Source organism: Rhinolophus sinicus, chromosome 16 (assembly GCF_057876585.1).
Source record: "Rhinolophus sinicus isolate RSI-liver-muscle chromosome 16, RSI-T2T, whole genome shotgun sequence".
Lineage (NCBI taxonomy): Eukaryota > Metazoa > Chordata > Mammalia > Chiroptera > Rhinolophidae > Rhinolophus > Rhinolophus sinicus.
The window spans coordinates 184,231,298-184,253,271 of NC_142516.1; the positions used below are offsets into that span (position 1 = coordinate 184,231,298).

General features: G+C 37.8%; 1 protein-coding gene across 4 annotated transcripts in view; it reads left to right on the plus strand.

Annotated features, from left to right (window-relative positions):
* Positions 1-2,836: 2,836 nt before the first annotated feature.
* Positions 2,837-21,974, plus strand: part of NAA16 (N-alpha-acetyltransferase 16, NatA auxiliary subunit) — a 55,655-nt gene continuing 36,517 nt past the window's right edge. Inside the window, exons 1-10 of one of the 4 annotated variants that reach the window (XM_074329339.2) lie at positions 2,871-3,130; positions 6,977-7,061; positions 8,653-8,753; positions 9,564-9,593; positions 10,190-10,321; positions 12,423-12,557; positions 15,168-15,321; positions 18,806-18,925; positions 19,998-20,024; positions 21,385-21,480. In XM_074329339.2, the coding sequence (XP_074185440.1) occupies positions 3,077-3,130; positions 6,977-7,061; positions 8,653-8,753; positions 9,564-9,593; positions 10,190-10,321; positions 12,423-12,557; positions 15,168-15,321; positions 18,806-18,925; positions 19,998-20,024; positions 21,385-21,480 (934 nt within the window). In that variant the 5' untranslated portion in view covers positions 2,871-3,076. Of the gene's footprint in view, positions 3,131-6,976; positions 7,062-8,652; positions 8,758-9,563; positions 9,594-10,163; positions 10,322-12,422; positions 12,558-15,167; positions 15,322-18,805; positions 18,926-19,997; positions 20,025-21,384; positions 21,481-21,974 lie in introns of those variants that run through there. The other 3 variants (XM_074329338.2, XM_074329340.2, XM_088792999.1) reach the window with 3 other exon arrangements.

Genomic DNA, 21,974 nt, shown 5'->3' on the forward strand with positions numbered 1-21,974 from the left:
TGTACCTTCCCAAAGTTAAAGGTAAACCTACCCGTTCTTCTTGTACCTTGCAGAAGTTCCTCATACCAAGAAGTTTCCCGTGGGAACAAGAAGTATATAAACCCTAACCCGGTGGATGAAGGGGGTCTCTCTTCCACTAGTGGTTAGAGACCGCTACTCTGTCTATGGGAGTGGCCTTTGTTTTCTTACTCTCTGCTAAATAAACTTACTTTCACTTTAAATTCTATATCAGCTCAAGGTTTGAATTCTTTCCTATGTGTTATCAAGAACCTTCCTAGCCAACAGCTTGAGTCCCCTCTCTGGGGGATTCGCCCCATGTTGGCATCAATATCATGTATGTAACAAGTACTTCGGGAACTGTTAAGGTCTTTAGATGTTGTTACTGTAATTTTACCGTGTGCATGATTCTACAGGAGGCACACCCTGCCAGAAGCACCAGGAAGGAACATCTGGGTGGAGGCCTACCGTGCCCCCAGTGGGGCTTCAGCATTCTTCCTGAGACAGTGAGTTCAGATTTATAATGCATTTGTTTTTTACTATGGGCTTAGAAATGACTAAGCATTACATTCACATAACCCTGCTGTGAAAGATTACAATAATGTTTTTATAACCCCATTTTCTGTTGAAAGGTGGAAATAAGATTTGCTGCAGACTAAACAGGAAGTTAGTAATAAAATTACAGCTACTGGCTAATCCAGGCTTTCTGACTGTGCATGCACTACAGCTTTTATGTACTCTAAGGTTCAGGTTGACAACTACCAGCAACACCGTCGGCGTTCTTGGAGTTGCTCGCCTCTCCCCTCACCCCCTCCTAGTGCAGACAACCAAGGTATGCATGCATCGCATGTCATGGTGTGTGAAAGACATGAGGAAAATATTAAGTATGAGTCTTTATAACTACCCATTTCTCACGTTTCGATTGCAGGTTTCCTTTGTACTGCTTGGAGATGCTAGGAAGGCTGTGGGCAGGGGGAGAAGGGGGCAGTGGGTGGCAAGCTTCAGAGTGCAAATGAAGAATCAGCACAGGCTGCCTGACTTAGGGGTGGGGAGAGTGCTATGGTGACGATCTGGCACATTCCACAGAGTTAATGAGTTTGTAATAAGTTAGGCTTGATAAGGCCCACAGAAACTTCCATAAAAGATAAACATTACTTGTCTCCAAATATTTAGTTGTCATTATACTTCCCCCCCTTTTCTCTTTTACTTTCTTTTTTTCAATTTGTCATTTTGCAATCGGCCTTGAGGTGAGGCAGAATGGCTTGAGCTGGCTGAAGTACATTTCAGAACAGTCCGTATCCTATGAAAGTCAAGGCCCAACCGGGGCTCTGGGGCTTTAACTTTTTCCACATGAACTCTTTACTCCTGAGGATGTAGGTAAATTGGGCAGCCAAAGAATTTTCAGGAACAGTAATGCTACGGTGAGCACACAGTGTGTAGGAACTATGGAAGTGGCTGGGTGTGAGTGTGCAGTGAGCAGGCACTTCTCTGCCCCTGCTCATTTGTCCACCCATGCAGGTGCAAAACAGCCAAATTCCCATGAAGCCTTCTTTGTCTACTTCCACTAACAGCTTGACAGGAAGCCTAGGTTCTACCCAGAACACATAGGCCCTTCTGGACTTCTCTCCTTTTAATAACAGTCCCTTCCCTATTTTAAAAGATTCCTGTGATACGTTCTCCCATCTCCAACCAACTGAGGTTAGAGGGGAAAAAAATCAGATAAGCCCCAACCCAGCTCTGACCACAGTCCATTAAATGCAATTATGCATCAATTAGGCAGCAGTCTCAGGACTATGTACAAATTAAGATCCAGAACATGTACAAGTTTATGTCCCTAATATTTACATATTTCTTAATATTAAACCTACATTTTATGTATGGCTATTCTTGTCCATATCTTTTTAAAAAATTTTTATTGAGGAATATTGGGGGACAGTGTGTTTCTCCAGGGCCCATCAGCTCCAAGTAGTTATCCTTCAATCTAGTTGGGGAGGGGGGGCGCAGCTCACTGGCCCATGTGGGAATCCAACTAGCAACCCTATTGTTCAGAGCTCCTGCTCTAACCAACTGAGCCATCTGGCCAGCCCAGCTCACACATTTCTAGCACTATTCTACCTTTTTCTGCTTTGTTTTTGTTTTGGCATACAGCCCAACTCGCATATTTCTATCACTATTCTACCTTTTTCTGCTTTGTTTTTGTTTTGGGATAGACTATCTTCTACGTATGGTAGAACGGGTTCCCGAGTTGGAAGATCCTGTTTTTGAATCTTGTTTCTCTTATTGTTATATGGCTTGTATAAATGGGAACCATTTGAGGAAAAAGAATAGGTAGACTTGGAGAATCAGTGGCACCTTAAAACTACCATAATTCTCACTGACAATGTTAGGGGCTCTAAACTGCTGGGAATATTTTTTTTTGAGACATTTCGAACATGCTTTCACATTATTAGCCCATTTCAAGGCCTGCCCAATGATCTCACATAGGTCGTGAGTACATCGTTGGTCTGCACAAAGAACAAGTTCGTTTTATCTCAAGAATTTACTTTGTCCAGCACTGTTTAAGTTTCTGAGTGGACAGAAATCCAAAAAGTCTGACTCGCATATCCCTAACACTATCGTGGGCCACATGCCTAACAATCAGAGCACAGACACAAGCCAGCGACGTATGGGGGGCCACGGTGCATGAGCCCCACCTGGCGCTGAAGTTCTGGCGACAAAGCGACAGCCGCCATCAACACTGTCCCTCCCGGCCTTCCCCCACCCCCCCCCCACTCTCGGCAGCCCCTCGCCCGGGGCGCCCCGCGCATGCGCACGCCGCCCCCTCGCGGGGGTGGGCCCTGGCCGCCATCTTGCAGCGCGCGGGCCCCGGCGCCGCTCTCCGCGGAGCAGGGCGGGACCTGAGGGTGTCTTGCTGGGATCGCGTTCCTTTTCCGCCGCCCGCCCTGCCCAGGCTGCCCAGCCCCAGCTCTAGGCCAATGAACTGACCCATCGCCCGCCCCCGACTCTCAGCAGCGTCCCGTGTCGTTGCCCACTCCCGCGGAACGGAGAGCCGGGCCACCCAGCCTCCCCGCCGGCCGCGATGCCGAACGTGCAGCTGCCGCCCAAGGAGAGCAACCTCTTCAAACGCATCTTGGTGAGTGGCCGGAGGCCGCGTTGCCGCTCCCCGGGAGCCCCGGGCCCGGCGCGGCGAGCGGTCTGGCGGGGACGCCTGCGCTGGCCGGCTCGGCTCCCGCACGGGTCTTTGTTCAGCTCCGAGCCCGCACGACCCCAGTGCCCGCCTCGCCTGGGCCCCGCCGAGCCGCCGGCGTCCCCGGCCGGCAGACGGGGCCACCGGGCCTGTCTGCGCGCCTCCTCCCTCCGCAGCGGCTCGCCTGGGCCCCGCCGCGCTCCTTCCAGAAACTTCACGTCGCCCTCGGCGGTGCCTGGGCGGGGACGCGCCGGCCAGGTCGTGGCCCCTGTGCCCGCTGCGGAGCCTGCGGCGGACTCGCCACCTCCTCGCTCCGGTCTCCGCAGTTTGGTGCTTTCGCCGGCCTGCCCTCGGCGGGGTGTGCATTCCCTGCCGTGCGTTTCAGCCGCTGCTCCGCACGCCCCGATGCCTAGGAAAGCAGGAGCGGTCCTGGGCTGGCGTGGGGCTCGGCTTTATGCTGGTTACGGGAAAAATTAGACAGGGAACCGGTGGTGGGGGCGACCTCGCATGTTTTTGATGCGCTCCCCTTCTTTGGGAAGTGATAAGGGATACGAACTCCATTTCTGAGTTATGAAATCGAACACAGCTCGGATCGCTTGAACTCGCACAGGCCCCGCCGTAAGGGATGAAAGCCGTGCGGACCGCCCGGTTTGTGTTCGAGGGGAGCGTTTACTTTGTGTCCGAGCAGAACCTGAATAATGGCCCTGCCGTGACGACCGCTGCCCGGCGGAGGAGGGTGTTTTCTGTAGGTTGTGTGCCAGCGTCCCTGGTGCCGTCGCGGTTTTCCAGGTTCTGTCCTTCCCAACGTTACTTTGCTTTTTTCCGTATACGCTGGTGATCGTAGATTTAAACGGATATTGGGAATAGATAGCTATTTTTTTTCTAGTTTGTCTTTTCATCTGAGCCGTAAGCGTTTAGGTTTTAAGTTTGAATGTATTATTTAGAGCTTGTGTTAGTTACATGACTGTTGACTTTTGCTTTCCTTTACTATAAATAAAATACTAAGTTTAGAATGTTCTAGGTATTCATCAATGGCAGATAAAAATTCATAATCGTTGTTCTGTTTCAAGCCAATAGAAACTTCATACTTAGAATGTTAAAGAAGATATATAATAGATGGGATAAACATTTTTAAGTCTTAATTTGAAATGGTGCTTAGTGTTGAGCAAATAATGAGAGACAAGTAAAAAAAAACATTCTAGTTAAAGCATTGTGGCAGATTGCTTCACTCGACTTTTTAGTATATAATTTTTCTTATTTTACTTTCCTTTTTCTCATACCTTTGTATTTTTCACAGTGGGGAATTGGAGAAGTGAACGATTTTGCCTGTTTCAGGTGGGATTTTTTTATTTGGGGGAGTCTAGGGAATTTGAAATACGTTAATGAAAAATCATCTATAAATAGATTTCAGGACAATTGGTGTTACACCTGAAAGATGACAGAACACTTACTTTCTCTGTATGTGGATATTTTGTAGTTCAAATCATGTTATCATGATTAGAATAACAAAAAACTACATGATTTGTTATACTTCAGTTACAAAAATTTAAAGCTACTGCTGAGTTAACTTTATCCCCAAATAAACTGGGAAATGCTGAATCTTTTCTTACCTGGGTATGTAATGTTTATTATAAAGTTACATGAATTTATAAGGGTGCTGCAAAAGTATATGATTTCATCATCTCACAGTTGCAATAAATGTGGGTAAAATTTTGCTACAATAAATTTAATGGCAAACAAGTTTCTATAATTGTTCTTTAAAGGTTGGTTGGTTGACCAGAGTGTTTTGTCACCAACAGTAAATTTTAATTAGTGTACATAAACACATCCATACAAATTCACCAGCTAGCTTATCATGTGTTCTGCATGGCTTATGCTTGCTTATTTCCCAAGCTGGATCTTATTATTACATTTTGTTGCATTTTGGAGCTACTCCATGCCCTCTTTTACAGATAAGACAATCAAACCCAGGAATGGTAAATGACTAAGTGTCTGTTTAAGTTTCTCTGGTTAGTAGCAAAGTTGAAACTATAATCTATGTTTTCTACTAAGTATACATTCCTTACTGAACTTAAGACTTTTCTTTAACTTGAGTGTGTGGGTACTGGAGACAGACTACCTGGGTTTGAATTGTGGCTGACACTTAACTACCTGTGAAAACTCAGTAACTGTGCCTCAGTTGCTCCATCTAAAATGGAGATAACATGCATCTCATAAGCTTTCCTGGGATTTCAATAAGGATGAAATGAGAACGGTGTCTGACACATAGTAAATGCTTCCAATGTGTGTTAACTATTTTTACTGTTACTGGTAGTATGATTATTACTACTTTTGAGGTCTCTTGATAAGTCAGGAAAAAACCGTAATTTTCTTTTCCTCTTCCCCAGTAGTTCCTTCTGTTTGTTTCTTCTTGTCATTTGTCAGGTGAATCTTATAGTCAAACTCAGATTATGTATTTTTTTATTTTTACTTTAAAATCATTTTGGAATAGGTAATATATTCGCATGGTTCAAAATTCAGGTTTCTGTCCAATCCTTGTCTCCCAACTACGTTCCCTTCCTCAGAGCCAATCAAGAAGGCTCAATTTAAATATTTTTTTTTCTATGAACACTTTCCTATTTCACCCTCCACATCCCACTCCTGCTGCAAGGATTGATCACTTCCCCCTCCTTTGCTGGTACTGTTTTGCTTTGAACTTAGTATGCTGTGTTTATTGAGTAGTGCTTATTTGTCTAGGACCTGAGGATGCATCAGTGTTTCAAATAGTCAAGATACCTGTTCTCCTGGAGTTTACAGTATGGTGGGGAAGGTAGACACTAAATAGGTAATCACATAAATAGAGATTTCAGGAAGTGATAGCACTGTGTAGAAAATAGAGTAACATAATAGAGAATATGTTTGTGTTGGGGGTAGGAGGCTGGCAGTATTAGTGTGGTCAGGTAGGTGTGTGACATTCTGATGACAAGGAATCAGCTGTGGGAAGATGGGGAGAGAACATTGCAGGTCGAAGGAAGACCAGTGCAGAAGCCCTAACGTGGGGATAAGCTTGGCATGTTAAGTACTAAGAAAAACACCCGTAACAGCAAAAGTGAGAAGGTGAGTGACAGGAGATGAGATGTTCTCCCGATCAGTGGCATGGACGACAGGTACTGATTACTTGGCCTGGCTGGTGGCATTTAGGAATAAAGGGTTGCTTACCCTTGTATTAGGTTAGTTATCGAAAGACCGTAATCATTGGAGTCACACCAGAATTTGCAGCTAAACTCAGCCACTTATAAACAAATTTTATGAACTCTTAAGTTTGATTTTTCACATCTGTAAGGTGGAGATAATGACACCTACCTTAGGGATTTAATATGAGTTATAACAAGTTTTGTACAGACACAGGATAGTTGCTTAATAAATAGTATTTTTGTGTGTGAGCATGCCTTGGTTCCATTCTGGAAGTAGCAGAGGCTTTTAATACAGTTACTGGTTGTTACCACATATGTTTTTACTTTTGGATTTTGAATTTAAAAAAACTGTAGCAGGGTTGGTTGACAGTTAAGTTCCCTGTTTATTAAGTGTTTTTTTTTTTCCTTTATCTCCTGATATTATTAGAGCAATTCGGCAAGAAGTAGGTAACAGACGTATACTTCATGTTGTAAGTGATATAAATTAGTATAAAACCTTTCCATCATATATGTTTTAGATCTCATTTTGGATCTTGAATTTAGAATTTATATAATGCAATGAAAAGTTGCCTCATGTATAGTCATTTTATAAAATAATTTTCTTTATATTTCTTTACAGAAATGTTATGAACAGAAGCAGTACAAAAATGGTCTCAAGTTTTGCAAGATGATTCTTTCGAATCCAAAATTTGCTGAACATGGAGGTATTGTCTCATCTGTGAGAGATTGCTTTGGGGAAATCTAATTCCAAAATCAGACAGATAGGGTTCCTAACTGTGAAAGAAGAATACTTCCCAGGTTCCATGGCCTTGTAGCTCTCTATTAGAGTGTATAAATATTTAACATTTTTAGTTGTGCTTCATATCAGTCTTATTCTAGGTTACTTTCTTTCTATTATATTTAGGTACCAGTCTTTACTTTTAGATGAGAAGTGTTTGGTTCATTGACTGGGGAACAATTGGAATGTATACCAAGTATTTTTGTAGACCTGGTTTTATCTATTACTTTGAATGAGCTTAAGTTTATCCTTTGAATTCCTATGTATAAAATTAGGACAATATTTGCAATACGGAAGTAGTATGAAGAAACAGTCCAATACATTTTATTTTTTGGTGGATGTCTTTTATACATCTGCTGACCTTTATATACATACGTACATACATACATATATACACATACATATATATGTGTGTGTGTGACACTACTGCTTTATCATTACGTTGTTTATATTGAGTTGTTTTTCTAGCACTGGTATTAAGTCTATATTTGCTTTCTCATCCTTTTTCACGGGTGATCAGTGTTTGTTAAAAGCATGAGTCAGGTTAGGTATGCAAATTATGGTCCCATGGCAGAACAAAGTTAACTGGGGTCTCTGATTATTAGACTTGGGTCATTCTTGAGACCATCTTACTGGGAAAATAGGCTGACCAGGCTCAGCTTTCTAATAACTTTAAAACATTCTTTGAATGAAATGGGAAGAAGTCATTTCATAGAATTTTAGAAATTTACAGCTTGTTTTCAAGCTTTTTAGCTGTGGAACCATTATCTAAATGGAAGCTTGTGGGGGAAGTTCATTGCATATAAACAGGTAGGGTGTTTGGTTATAGGGGTCCGACGGCTGGATCAGCACCAGAGTCCACAGAGATCAATCTGAAAACCATGGTTCTCGGCTAATTCCCTTTTTGTGGGTTTTTCAGTTATTTCATTCTGAGCCATCTTACATTAACTACCTTAAACATATTTTTGGGTGGCCACTCCCATAGTACAATGTTACACTCCTGAAATGCACTGCTATTAATTAGCCTAAGTAGGATTAGTTGGAATAAACTTGCTGCCAAAAATGTAGCCTGTTCCACTATTGAGACAGGTGACTTTTAAATTGTATACACCTCTTTGTCAAGGTAGATTGAGGGTTTTGTGGGGTGTACATCAGATGGTTTGATTCTTGACTAGAATTGATCTCGTGAAAGGTCTGGACGGCTGCCTTAGGCTTAACTCAAGTCCTGCAGGTGCCTGCTGTGGTACCTTTTCTCAGCCCCCTTTGCCGTGTCTTCTAAAGGGCAGCAAGCATTTTAGCAACTCAGTCCTGGCCTGAGGAATTTCAGAAAAGGACTTGGGCTAAACTTTAAGCGAATACTTAGAATATATAATAGTTTCACTTTTGTATTTGAAGAGTTCTTCTTCTAACTGGGACTTAAAAAATGAGTAATACAAGCATAACATCTTATATTAAAATAGAGCTAATAAAGTAATTTGAATTTTTCGTGTATAAATAGAGATTAAAATCTTTTTCAGAGACTTTGGCTATGAAAGGCTTAACATTGAACTGTTTAGGAAAAAAAGAAGAAGCGTATGAATTTGTTCGTAAAGGACTTCGTAATGATGTCAAGAGTCATGTCTGTATCCTTTTGCAGTGATTGAGCAGTTTAATTTCGTATATGTATTTTTCATTTGCTAGTTTTTTAATTCAAATTTAAAAAATTTTACTATGAAAATATTCAAACCTATGTAGAGGAGAATTTAATGAACTCTATGTACATATTACTCAGCTTCAATAATTATCAACATCTTGTGGTATTAGTTTCATCTGTCCCCATGCCTTGCTTTTATATATTGTAGTATTTTAAAGAGAATCCCTATTCAGTGTGTATTTACTTCAGTTGTGCTTAGTGTGAGAGAAAAATAGCTTTGATAATTATGTGACTTAAAACCCATGTTTTTTTCCTACACACGCATAAAGTGAATGATACTTTCCGATAATTCTAGATAATGACTTACCTGTGTAGTATTTAGCCTGTATAGTAAAATTTCTTTTAGAAATTTTGGAAGAAAAATTCAGAAGAAACTTGTTTTGAAATATTTTGTTTAGTAATATTGGTTCTTCGGCTTGTTTCAGTTGCACAGGGACATAGTTGTGACTTCACTGGATACCTTACAATTGTATTTTTCTCTGCTTAGTATCCCAGTTTGTAAAAAAAAACCAAAAATACTTTTTAAGGCTGGATCATTGAAATTGATTTTCATTTCTGTTTTGCTTATCTGTGTGTTTGTTCACAACCTTTTCACATATTGCCCTGTTTCTTAATTTTTAATATTTAATTAATCTAGCTATTGGCCAGTATTGAACATCAATAGTTTTCGTAGTGTTTTCACATACTTACCTTAGGGTTCTCTCAAAATACTAAATACTTATTTCTTTATCCCAGTGCTTACTCCTGAGTGAAGAGAGAGGGCATGTAAGTATGATAGTTTTCTGGCTCCGAAATATGCTAAGACTTACAATAAAGAAAAACTTAATTTTTATGGTTTTTAATATCGGGTGAATTAACTGATGGTTCCATGTTGTTTTAGAATTGATTGAATATAAACTTGTTTTAAAAGATAATTGCAATTTTTGTATATATTCTGTTTTAATACATAGTGATGAAGAATAAGTGAACAGTGAGGTACTAGGCTAGTAGAGGGAGGGTAGAGCAGGTAAGGAGGGAACATGAGGAATTTTACCAAGAATTTTCTAAGGTTACTTAAAAAAGTATTATGGAAAATTCGAACATGTACACAAGTAGAATAGAATAATGAACCCTCATGTGCCCATCACCCAGTTTCAATAATTTAACAGTTGTCAGTCAAGGCTGAACACATTTTCTCTTTTATCACTTGCTCACTATCCCCCTCTCTCTGACCCCAGATCATTCTGAAATAAATCTCAGACAAAAGAACCATTTTGTTAAAGTAAGTTTTATATTAGGTACATAGCACAGCATATTCTAGTACCTGTGTATGTCTGTATTTCCTTAACTTAATAGGTTGGCATGTATATGGACTCTTGCAGCGTTCTGATAAGAAATATGATGAAGCTATTAAGTGTTACCGAAATGCCCTCAAATTAGATAAAGATAATCTGCAAATTCTGAGGGATCTGTCTCTGTTGCAGATCCAAATGAGAGACCTTGAAGGTTACCGAGTAAGTACTTTGGTCTTAAGTGTACATGTTTTTATAATAGATAGAATTTAAAGGCATGTGAATTCAGAATGAACTGAGCATAAGCCAAGATCCCATTGATTTGATTCTTCATTATAGTCTGTGGTAGAAGGGGAGAGTCACTTGGGAGCTTTCCCCAATAATAATTGTGGGATTGCATATTTGAGCATCAAAAAAGGATATTTGTTTATTCATTTAATGCTTTTTAAAAAACTAGACTTATCTCCTGTGTGCAAATGCTGTGTGCAAAATATTCTTTGTGTGTTTGATATTTACAAATTTGGTAAGCAGAGCTTTTATAATTGAAATCTAAATGTAGAGATTAATTAGCTTTCTTTATCATGGGTTAGTAAATATAAAGTAATGTGAGAAGGCTCACCATACATCAGTCTTTCTGTATGTAGTCCAGACCAGTCAGGCTGGCATCTTTAGGTCTGCTGGGCATTTCCATGGGCTCATTTCACTTAGTATCCTAAATTTAGCATGTCCGAAATGGAATTCTCTCACTGTCTTATGTGAAGGAGGCCACCGCCTCTTAACAGTTGTCTTGAAAGAAATCTTTCATTTCCTTTTTACTTTTGCCCTTCTGCCATAGAAGTTCTTATACCCTATGCCTAGATTTTTGTAGGAGTTTCAGGGGTTCTGCTGAGCTTAATAATAATAACCATTCTTTAAGGTTATGCGTTTTTTTCTTCAGCAGTACTTAGCAGATTGGGTGTGGTGAGAGTTAAAATCAGTTATCTTTAGGAATGAGGCATGGAAATTAGGAATATTGCCAATAAGTGGTTCCTAAGAGGGATGTGAATTAAATGAAGATAAAAGAGCGGGTGGTTGGAAGTGAATGACCCAAGGAACTAGAGGCACTGGTGGTGTCCACACACAAAGGTAGGAATGTCACCAGGTGAGAGCGTTGGCAGCGTAGGATCTGTGGCCAGAACATGAGATGTTTGCAGTGATGATTTCTGGGTGGCAGTAAGGTCTCGTGTGTGGCTGTGGAGAGGGTCCCTGAAGAGAGGTGGAGGAGATCAATAAAGATGAGGAAATCTTCGGTCTAGGAAGGTAGGTTGTTGGATGGGTGATCCACAGTGTTGCCTGTGCCCAGGATAATGGCAGGATTTGGTAGAGAGAAGAAGACTGAACCAGACTTTAATGAGGGAGGGGAGTGACAGAAGCAACAGTGACAAGAAAGGATGAGAGTGATATTGCTTAATCTCATGTGCTGAAAAGGAACGGGGCACTTCCACGTGAAGGCAGAGGCGTGATACTGCCTAAGTTGTTTTGTCAGAGATGTCTTTTCTTAAAGAAGAGCTGGTTATGTTAGTCCTTGTGGCATGTGGGGCGGATGGCGCCTCTTCCAGCAATGGAGAGTCACAGAAGCTAAACTGCATTTTCAAAACGCCACTGCAGCTGGTATTCTTGAGACCCTGTTCCTCCAAGCAGTTGCACTTGCCTAAAACTTGGAGGCAGAGAGGAGCTATGAAGAAATGAGGGCTGTGTGGGGAGGGTGGATTTTCTGCTAGTGAAGATATCTTGACTCTTCCGGGGTAGCCGTGGTGGAATTCCTGGGGTTTTCTCCCTAATGCCGTAGATACTGAGCTGTCTTATAGTGGCAGCAGTGGTGTTTCTGCTAGAAAAGCCCAGTCAGAGGTTTGAGAGTTTCCCCAGCTGTGTCCATCGTGTCTCTAGGGCCTGTTATAACTGTAAATACATTGTAATTTTATGTAATAATTTTATAAACAGCTAAATTTAGTTTAATAAAAAACTGTCTTTCTCTCTCTTCTAAGATGTTCAGTTACCAAAAGAAGTTCTATAGGTAATTTTATTAAGTCAGCCCAAAAGCATTGGCCCCAAGGACAGTTTGTCAGTGACAGCCTTAACAATGAGCATTATGGGGATTTTAGATTTAAGTAATTTAGATAAGGAACATAAAAATATTTCTGTTTTATTTTGGAACTGATGTTTGTTAATTGAATTAAAAAGACATTAAAGGTATTACATTGTTTTCTTAAAACTGGTGAAATATAAATATTTTAGAGAAAATTAAAGTAAAAACAATTTTAAAAGACAATTTTTTTTTTTTAAGGAGACAAGGTATCAGCTTCTTCAGTTACGCCCAACACAGCGTGCTTCCTGGATTGGGTATGCTATTGCATACCATTTGTTGAAAGATTACGACATGGCACTAAAATTGTTGGAAGAATTTAGACAAACTCAGCAAGTAAGAAGTTTATTTTAACATTTTTTCTCTACCTTCACAAGCTAAAATAGTTGACTTCTCTGTACAGCTCCCAACCCCAAATATGAATTAGCTTTCTTTTTTTTTTAATTTTTATTGGGGAACAGTGTTTTTCCAGGACCCATCAGCTCCAAGTCAAGTCATTGTCCTTCAGTCTAGTTGTGGAGGGCGCAGCTCACTGGCCCATGTGGGAATCCAACCGGCACCCTTGTTAAGAGCACACGTTCTAACCAACTGAGCTAACCAACCACCCCTGTGATGGCTTCTTGTCCTGGGCTCTTCTTTGTCAGAAGTTCATTGATTACTAATTTATTCTCTAGATTTTCTATTTCTTCTAGAATCAGTTTCAGTAACTTGTGTTTTTCTAGGGATTAGTCCATTTCATCTAAGTTACCTAACTTGCCATATAACTTTTCATAATAGTCCTTTATAATCCTTTTTATTTCTGTAGGATCTGTGGTAATGTACCTCCTTTTAGTCCTGATTTTAGTAGTCTCCGCTTTTTTTCTTGGTTATTCTAGCTGAAGGTTTGTCAATTTTGTTAGTCTTTTCGAAGAACCAGTGTGTAGTTTTGTTAATTTTCTCTGAGTGTGTTGGGGTATGCCTTTGGCACTCAGCCAGGCAGTTTACAACTCTGCTTTACATTTTGCTTCTTGTTTGTGCAGTGTCTTTCTCAGGTCTTTCCTGAGTATGTGCATATCTCTGTGAGTGTGTGGTGCTTTTAAGAGCCCCTGTGGACATCACATTTCCCAGCTTTTTTGTTTTAAAGATTTTTTTGGTTAGTCTGTTGTTTTCCTGACTGTTACTCATCTCTTCGGGCACTGTAAAGGTAAAACATTGTCTTTTCTTGTTTTTGACAAACACTTTTGGCCCTCTCCCTCGCCCTAAGGCTTTTTGCTCTGGGCAAGTTCCGAGTTTGCCTTGTATGTGGGGTCTTGCCAGGGATCCACCGGATAGGTCAGTTAATTACAGTTCCTTGAGAACCAGGCTTTGAAAGAGCTCCAGCTTTACTCTCTTCTCTAGTGGCTGTCAAGCTGATTTGGGAATTCAAGATTACTTTTCTAGGCTACTGTGCAGCTAGAGAGCATGGGATAGGACCAGGACAAGTTAAAACACCACAGAGCTCACTAGTCTTACCAAGATCCAGCCATTTTTCTTCAATAACTGCTCCCCAAGTTGCTGTGCAAGCCTTTGGTTAATTTCCAGAGTTCTGTAAAAGGTGATTCTGAGAGTTTTTGCCAGTTTCTTCATTGCCTTTATGGAGAGAAATATAAATGCTTTCTATTTATATTTCTTCTTCAATGAAATGTCTATTCAGATCTTGTGCCCATTTTTTAATTGGGTTATTTGTCTTACCATTGAGTTGTAAGAGTTCCTTACATATTCTTAATACAAGTTCCTTATCAGATATATTATTTGCAAATCTTTTCTCCCAGTCTGTAACTTGTATTTTCATGTTACTGTGTCTTTTAAAGAAGAAAAGGTCACAATTTTGATAAAGTCCAGTTTACCAATTTTTTTTTTATGCATAGGGTCACTAAGATTTTCTCTCCTTCTCTAAGCTTTCTTTTATAGTTGTAGTGTTCATATTTAGGTCTGTGATCCATTTTGAGTTAATTTTGTATATGGTATGAATTACATGTCATTTTTAGCATGTGGATGTTTCATTGTGCCATCATCATTGGCTGAAGAGGCTACCCTTTCCCCACTGAATTGCCTTGGCACCTTTGAAGAAAATCAGTTCAGCAGAGTATAAAGGCTGATTTCTGGACCTTGTATTGTGTTCCATTGATCTATATGTCTGTCCTTATGCCAGTGTCACACTGTATTGATTACTGTAGCTGTTAGTAACCTTGAAATTTGAAATGTATATCCTCCTACTTGTTCTTCTTTTTCAAATTCTTTTGGGCACGTAGGGTTCCTTTTATTTCCATTTGAATTTTAGGATTAGCTTGTAAATTTGCAAAAAGGCTTGTGAGAATTTGATAGACATTGCATTGAATTTATAAATCAATTTGGGGAGAATTGCTATCAAACCATCGTTGAGTATTCAAATCCATGAATGTGGAATAGACTATCTCACCATTTATTTAGGGCTGGAATTTCTCTCAGCATATTTTGTAGTCTTCAGTATGTAGATCTTGTTTCTTAAATTTATCCCTAAATATTTTGTTCTTTTTGATGTTGTGAGTGAAATTATTTTAATTTCATTTTCAGGTTGTTTGTTGCTAGTATAAAGAAATATAATGGATTTCATATTCTGTCAACCTTGTCTAACTCCTTTATTAGTTCTGGTAGGTTTTTTATTGTAGATTCTTTAGGATTTTAACCATTTTTCTGCTTTTTTTGGGGGTATAGGATTTGCTGACCTGTTCACTTTGCCATATGCAGAAGTCCCACCCGTTTATTTATTTTAAAGAATGTGTTAGTCTCTCTGTTAATCACTCTTCTATTTGTAATTGTTTGTGGGTTGCTTTTTAAGTCTTTTTTAATTGTTTTTTAAGTCTGTGTGAATTTCCTTAGAAAGCAATGATCTGTAACTGCTTTACATAATTATATAAATAAGATAATTTGGTCTTTTTGTTTTTTCAGGTTCCTCCCAACAAAATAGACTATGAGTATAGTGAACTGATACTATACCAGAATCAAGTGATGAGAGAAGCAGACCAGTTTCAAGAATCTTTGGAACATATAGAAACATATGAGAAACAAATATGTGATAAACTTTTGGTAGAAGAAATTAAAGGTAAGTTGACCTGCTTTATCTTTTTTAATGGCCTCAATTAAAGAAGAAAAAAATGCATTTTATTCTGTCCTAAGACTTAAACAAGACTTGCTATGTATCAGGCAATGTTCTAGACACTTCTTATTAAACCGTTATTAATTAATCTAATCCTCATAACACTATGATGTAGTTGTTATATTCATTTTAGAGTTGAGGAACTAAGGAACACAGGATAAGTGACTTTCCCAAAGTCACACAGCTAAGTAACCTGGGTGGTACTGGATTTGAGTCCAGGGATTTTGATTCCAGATTCCATTAAGCAGTGTGTTATACTGCCTTTATAGTCCACCCCCCATACATATATCCATACATGTACATTTACACACACACACACACACACACACACACACACACACACCCAGAGGTGCCACAACAATGTATACAAGTGGACACTTTGGTCAACGTTGCTCAAGCAGTAGTTTGCCATAGTCAGAAGTGTCTGGACGCTGATGGTAACTACTTTGAGCACCTCTTGTAATTGCAGAAGTCAAGTGTGACTTATATTAATCTTTTGTTATCGATATATGTTGAGTATTACAATTTTAATAGTTTTCCTTTGTTAAAATGTGTATACGTTTTTTGGCACCTTCTGTATATATCTCCATGTATAGTAAAATATAATAAGAATAGTAAATGATGACACTGGGATCATCATAAAAGCAAGATTCATTTATTTTCATTATGGGCTAATTATGAAGGCAGGTTCCTGATGAATATAGTTTGTTAAAAATGTTCAACAAAGGGTTGTGCACATTTTTTCTTAACAAAACTTTGCTCATCAATTACCCATTCCATGAACAATACTGTTTAAAATAGAATGTCCAACTAAAATAATTAGTTTGAAACCAGTTTCATGTAGTTGCAGGACTTCTAAAGCTTAATAAAAATAATAGTTAATATTTATTCCTGTGTTTCAGAGTATGGTAATTGCTTAAACTACTTTATTTCATTTAAATTTTAGCACTTCTAACATGGGTATTACTTATCATCCCCATTTTATAGTTGAGGAAACTAAGGCTTAGAGAGATTAAAGACTTGCCCAAAGTCACCCCACCTTTCAGGTGGTAGAGTTAATTTCTAAACATATCTTTCTGACTTTGGAGCTCTTACTTTAAAAAAAAACAAAGTTTTAAAAAATAGACTATTTTTGGGAGCAGTTTTAGGTTCACAGCAAAGTTGAGTGGAAGATGCAGAGGTTTCCCATAGACCCTATGTCCTACTCATGCCTCCCCCCCTTATCAGCATCCTGCACCAGATGGGACATTTGTTACAATCAGTGAAGCTACATTAGCATATCGTGACCACCTGGGGTCTATAGTTTCCATCCCTGTTAGCTCTGGGTGTTGTATACCCTTTCGGTTTTGACAAATGTAGAACGACACATGTCCACTATTATAGTATCATACAGAATAGTTGCACTGCCCCAAAAATCCTCTGTGTTCTGCCTATTTGTTTCTCCCTGCCCCCAACCCGGGCAACACCTGATCCTTCTGTTGTGTCCATGGTTGTGCCTTTTCCAGAATGCCACATACTTGGAATTAGGCAGTATGTAGTCTATTTGGATTGGCTTCTTTCACTTAGTAATATGAATTTAAGGTTCCTTTATGTCTTCATGAGCCCTTACTTTTTTTAACTGCTATACCCAATTTTTTTTTAATGTATAGTAACTGATTGACTTAATTTTGGTTGTGAGTAGTACTAATTTAAATATTGACTACAGCACTGTTTTTCAAACTGTTGGTAAAATGTTGATAAATAATTTGATTTGTTCTATTGTAATTGATGGGAGCAAACTAAAAAGGCAATTATTTTTATGTTCTGATGTACTTTTGCTATTTCCTGATTAAATCTTAACTCTCAGGTTGCTTTTTTTCTGTCTTTGTCCTATAGCATCAATAGGGAATGCAGTGATTAAAAAGTAGATATGATACAGTAAGGTCAATTCTGGTTGAAAAGTTGTGCAAGTTGCAGCATATATTGCTTAGTAGGGTAACTTGGGGGCCTTCAATTTGAATAGAAAGCCAGTACTCTGTATTGCTTATAGAGAAAGGTATATTTATTTTTTTCAGTGAACTTTGAAGGCCCAGAGACCTTTGCTATTTACACATTTATGTCTTGTAGCCAGTAACATATTAAGATACTTTAAAAAACATTTTAAATAAAGTTAGAGATTTTTACTTACTTTATAAATATGCAAATGTACATATTTGTCCTGTATAGTCCTCTAATAATAACCTTTGCCTAGTGGTGGTAGAAGATAAAGTTTTTGGAATTGAAGAATATGCCGTGTAAGCAGGGTAAAAATTGGATTGACCGGAAGTTAATTCTGGAGGAATGGGGCATGTTTATACTTCTAAGTAGCAAATGTTTATGTATATTCACTTTGTACCAAGGACTGTGCTAACCACTTTAAGTAATTTATTTCATTTGATTATCATAAAGGCAGACTGAGGTAGTTGATATGAGGTAAGAAAATGGACATTGGAAGTTTGTAACGTGTTCAAGGTCATGAAGCTAGAAAGTGGTGAAACTAGTAATTACACCTAGTTAGTTCTGCTCAAGAGCTTGAGTAATACATAATATATGTAAACAGTAAGATAATACTGCATAATAATCCAATAATATAGTGCCTCCTCCAAAGTGAAGAAGGCTGAAATAATATGACTGAAGACATTTCGGAGGATTATTTGTTTGAAACAGATTCTTTGGGGAAATGGGAACTCATAGGGATAGGAAGTTGAGATAAATTATTTTTTCAGAATCTCCCTTTTATCTTAGATTAGGTGTACTTTCCATTGTACTTGAGAAGTTTAGATCCTTGTTTCCCTACTCACTTTCAATTTGTGTGGCTTAGTAAAAGCCACCGAAAAACTGAAACCTGGAGGTGACTCACCCTGGAGGTGAACATGGTTTGTGTGGTTTCTTGCTGTCAAGTGGTGTTTAGTGTGTTTAGTGTTACTGTTTTACTGAATTAACTCCAATTTTAGTGACCTAGGAAGGAAACTAAAATAATGGAATGAAGAATTGTTTGATGTATGAGTTTATCAGGAAAAGTACATTCAAATCTTGCAGTAAGATGGTAGGGATATTTCATTAGAATTATTTGCCAGTGGGTGTAGGGAGTCTTTACTTATCTTAAAGAGTATATAAAAATATGCATAATACAAAGATTTGTACTAACAAATTAATATCCGATATGAATATTTGGGATGTTGGAGGGAGCCAAAAAGGATTGTTAGTATAGTAGAATGTGTATATGAAGGTCCAATTCTGAAGGCAAGCTGTTAATCTATGTTTAGTACATAATCTGCAGCATGCCCCAAGGGAGGCACGTACAGCTCTTTCATAGACAGCTATGATACTAATAATGCTTAGTGAAATCTCGGGGGTCAGAAAGATTTTTAATGTTTAAGTAAACTGAATGTGACTTTAAATTTAATTTTAGGGGAAATGCTGTTGAAATTGGGAAGATTAAAAGAAGCCAGTGAAGTATTCAAAAACTTGATTGATCGGAATGCAGAAAATTGGTATTATTATGAAGGCTTGGAAAAAGCTCTACAACTTAGTATGTAATGATTTTTTTCCTCTACATCTTTTAACTCGTGTTTGAAGTATAATAAAATGTAAAGTTGTAATGATATTTTAGGACCAATATTTTTAGCGTTAGAATTTTTCCATTTAGAGTATTATAGGTTAAACGTGGGAGTGAAAATGAATTGAAATATTTATATTTAAGTGAGAAATGCTTGCAGATGATATTAAGTTCTCTCACCCAGTAAAATATTACCAGTGTAGACTAACTAGAAGATGTCCCCATGTTAATGTAGAAAATGAGGTGCCCTTTCTGGGATAATGATGTCATAATTATTTAGTATTTTTAAAGAATTAGAGGTATGTTGTCCTCAACCTCTAAACATAAGAATTGGGCCAAAGAAATTTTGTCGTGGGTATATAGTATGTAGCATTGGCATAAAAACGGTTCTCTTAATTTCAAACTAAGTTAATTTGTCTAGAACAAATTGTTATACATCCTTTGAAATTAGATAAGCTTGACTCTTTTCATAAATCTAGAAAAGTATTCCAAATTTTCCCTAATATTTTCATAATTAAATGTTAGCAGCAGTTAGTATTCCTAAAATCATAGTTACTTATGGATAAATATATACCTGAAATAATTATGAAACTATGGCTCAGCGGTGTTGAAATAGCAGGATTTTTAAATTTAGTTAGTATGGTAAATAGGTAGCTACCCATATTTATAGTAGTATGAGCTATGAAAAAAATCTATTTATCCTAATCACTGTTATAAATTAATCCAGGTTTTCTGTTTGTATCAAAAATTTAATGTCACATTATTAAAGTTTTTATTTCCTTAATTTTTTTTTTAAAAATGAAAGTTTAAACATCGATTAGATCAATATATATGTGTATATATTTCTTAAAAAGGACAAGTCATATGTCTGAAAGTTGGAAATGTGAAATAACTGATTTCTCTTTAAACTATCAGTGACATATAGTTAATAATACAGATGTTTACATGTTTTAGTAAAATGAATGTAATATACTCCGTATGTCAGGATCCATGCTTAATATAAAATGTATTGGTTACAAAACTAATTATTACTTTATCTTTTTAGGTTCCTTAGGACCTTTTCTCCCCCATGGTAAGTTCTGGAGCTCCAACTTGTGACTTGAAATAAGGCATTGAAATGGTTTGGTTTTGTCTTAATGTTAATTTAACTACATTTATAAGATGTTATATCTGGGGTAGTGGAAAAATTTTTTTATACTACAGCCTGTCATTCTCTACTATTAGGCATAAATATAGAACTCCTTTTAAAAAAAATATGTAATAGCCTTCATGTGAATTTTAGTATAAGGGTCCTTAATATTTCATGAAGTCTCCAAATTGTTAACAGATTGTGCAAACTATTTTTCACATATCCCAGTTCTAAAAATCCAACCACATTGGAGCTCCAAAACATACTCTTGGGGGAAGGAAGGAGTCTAAACAAAATCAAACAAATGCAGTGTTTATAATCTTGATAGTGAACACTACACTTAATGTGGCAACACCTTAATTACTAGCACCAAGGGTTATTCTTAAAATAATTGTGTTTTTGTGGTCTGAATTAAAATCCCCTTAGATCTTATAATTTAAAAACAGGTTTGTTTGCTTTTTCTGAAAATTCTCTTCTAAGTTGTCTTATTGTATAAAACAATGCATGCAGTCTCTCTTCATAAATTATACAGAATATTATTTTAGAATAATGAACTAGACCCAGATTCTGTTCTGTAAATTGTTATTGCAAAGTATCATATGGTTTATATGTAGAGCCTCTCTGTAGTACTATAAAATTAGATTGGTCTTGGGAGGGACCAAGACCAATCTAACTCTATACTTTCAGTTAGAAGTATATTTTATATCATTATATTTGGCAGAAATGCTTGCTACTTTAAACATAATCTGTACTAATGGGGTTCTTTATAATGCAGTTTCATTGGAGATTTTAAGTGTCAAAGCTACCTCAGAAATGTAGTTCATGTTTTTAAATATAAAACATTTGCATTCATGATCTTAATATTGTTGCTTCTCTAAGCCTAATCAATAGGTGTTTTAGAATTCTGTGGGGATATATGAGTATGTAGGCTTCATTGGGGGAGAGGGTTTATGTAAGATGATATAAGGGAACATTTTCTTTTTCATGGGTTGTGTGCTAAGGAATGTAAGAGAAATGCAGTGTATCGTGTCAGCGTCTTGGTTGGGTCTGATTTGAGTTGTGTATTGGGTATATAGAATCTGTTGTAATAAAAAAATTGGGGTTTCTCCAGAGATTGGGTTTAAAATGGTGATTTACTGATTACATTATTTCACTACCAGACTTTTAAATGTCATTCTTACAAAAATTGAGCTGCTTTAATATAGCTAATGCAATTTTTCTTATAATGTTTAAAGTTTATTAGTGTTTTATCATAGGTAAAAGTTTTGATGCTTTGACTCTCACACGTGTTTACTGATAACAGGCACTTTAGAAGAGAGGCTTCAGCTTTATGAAGAAATTAGTGAGCAGCACCCCAGAGCCATTTCACCTAGGAGATTACCTTTGAATCTTGTCCCAGGTAATATTAGGATAGCTTTTGTAACACTAATAATTATTTGTAAAAAATGGCTCAACTTCATTTACATTTTAAAAGCTTGTGTCTGGTGCAGAGTTTACCTCAGTACCAGTCTTGGGGGTGGGAAGGGTCAGTTATGAATGAATTCTGCATATGTTAATAAGAGCGTTCAGTGTATAACTATATGTTGGTTTTAAGGATCAGAAATTGTTTATATGGAATTGTTTTTCTTATGTGACTTTAAAAACTAACACCATATTTAGAAGGTAAGTTATATGCCTTAGAACTAAAGATAAATTTTATATGAGGTATTGTGATTTAAGTGGTAGAAGTTTTAGATCTTTTTAGAGCATATATTCAAAGAAAGAGTTGTGAGCTCTTGTGCCCACTGCTATGTTCAAGGTGAGAACACCTGCACTTCTGTTAAAGGCTCTCTGTCCTCAGAGATGACCACTTCCCTGAAAAAACAATCATGCCATTGTTTTTATAGAGCTCCA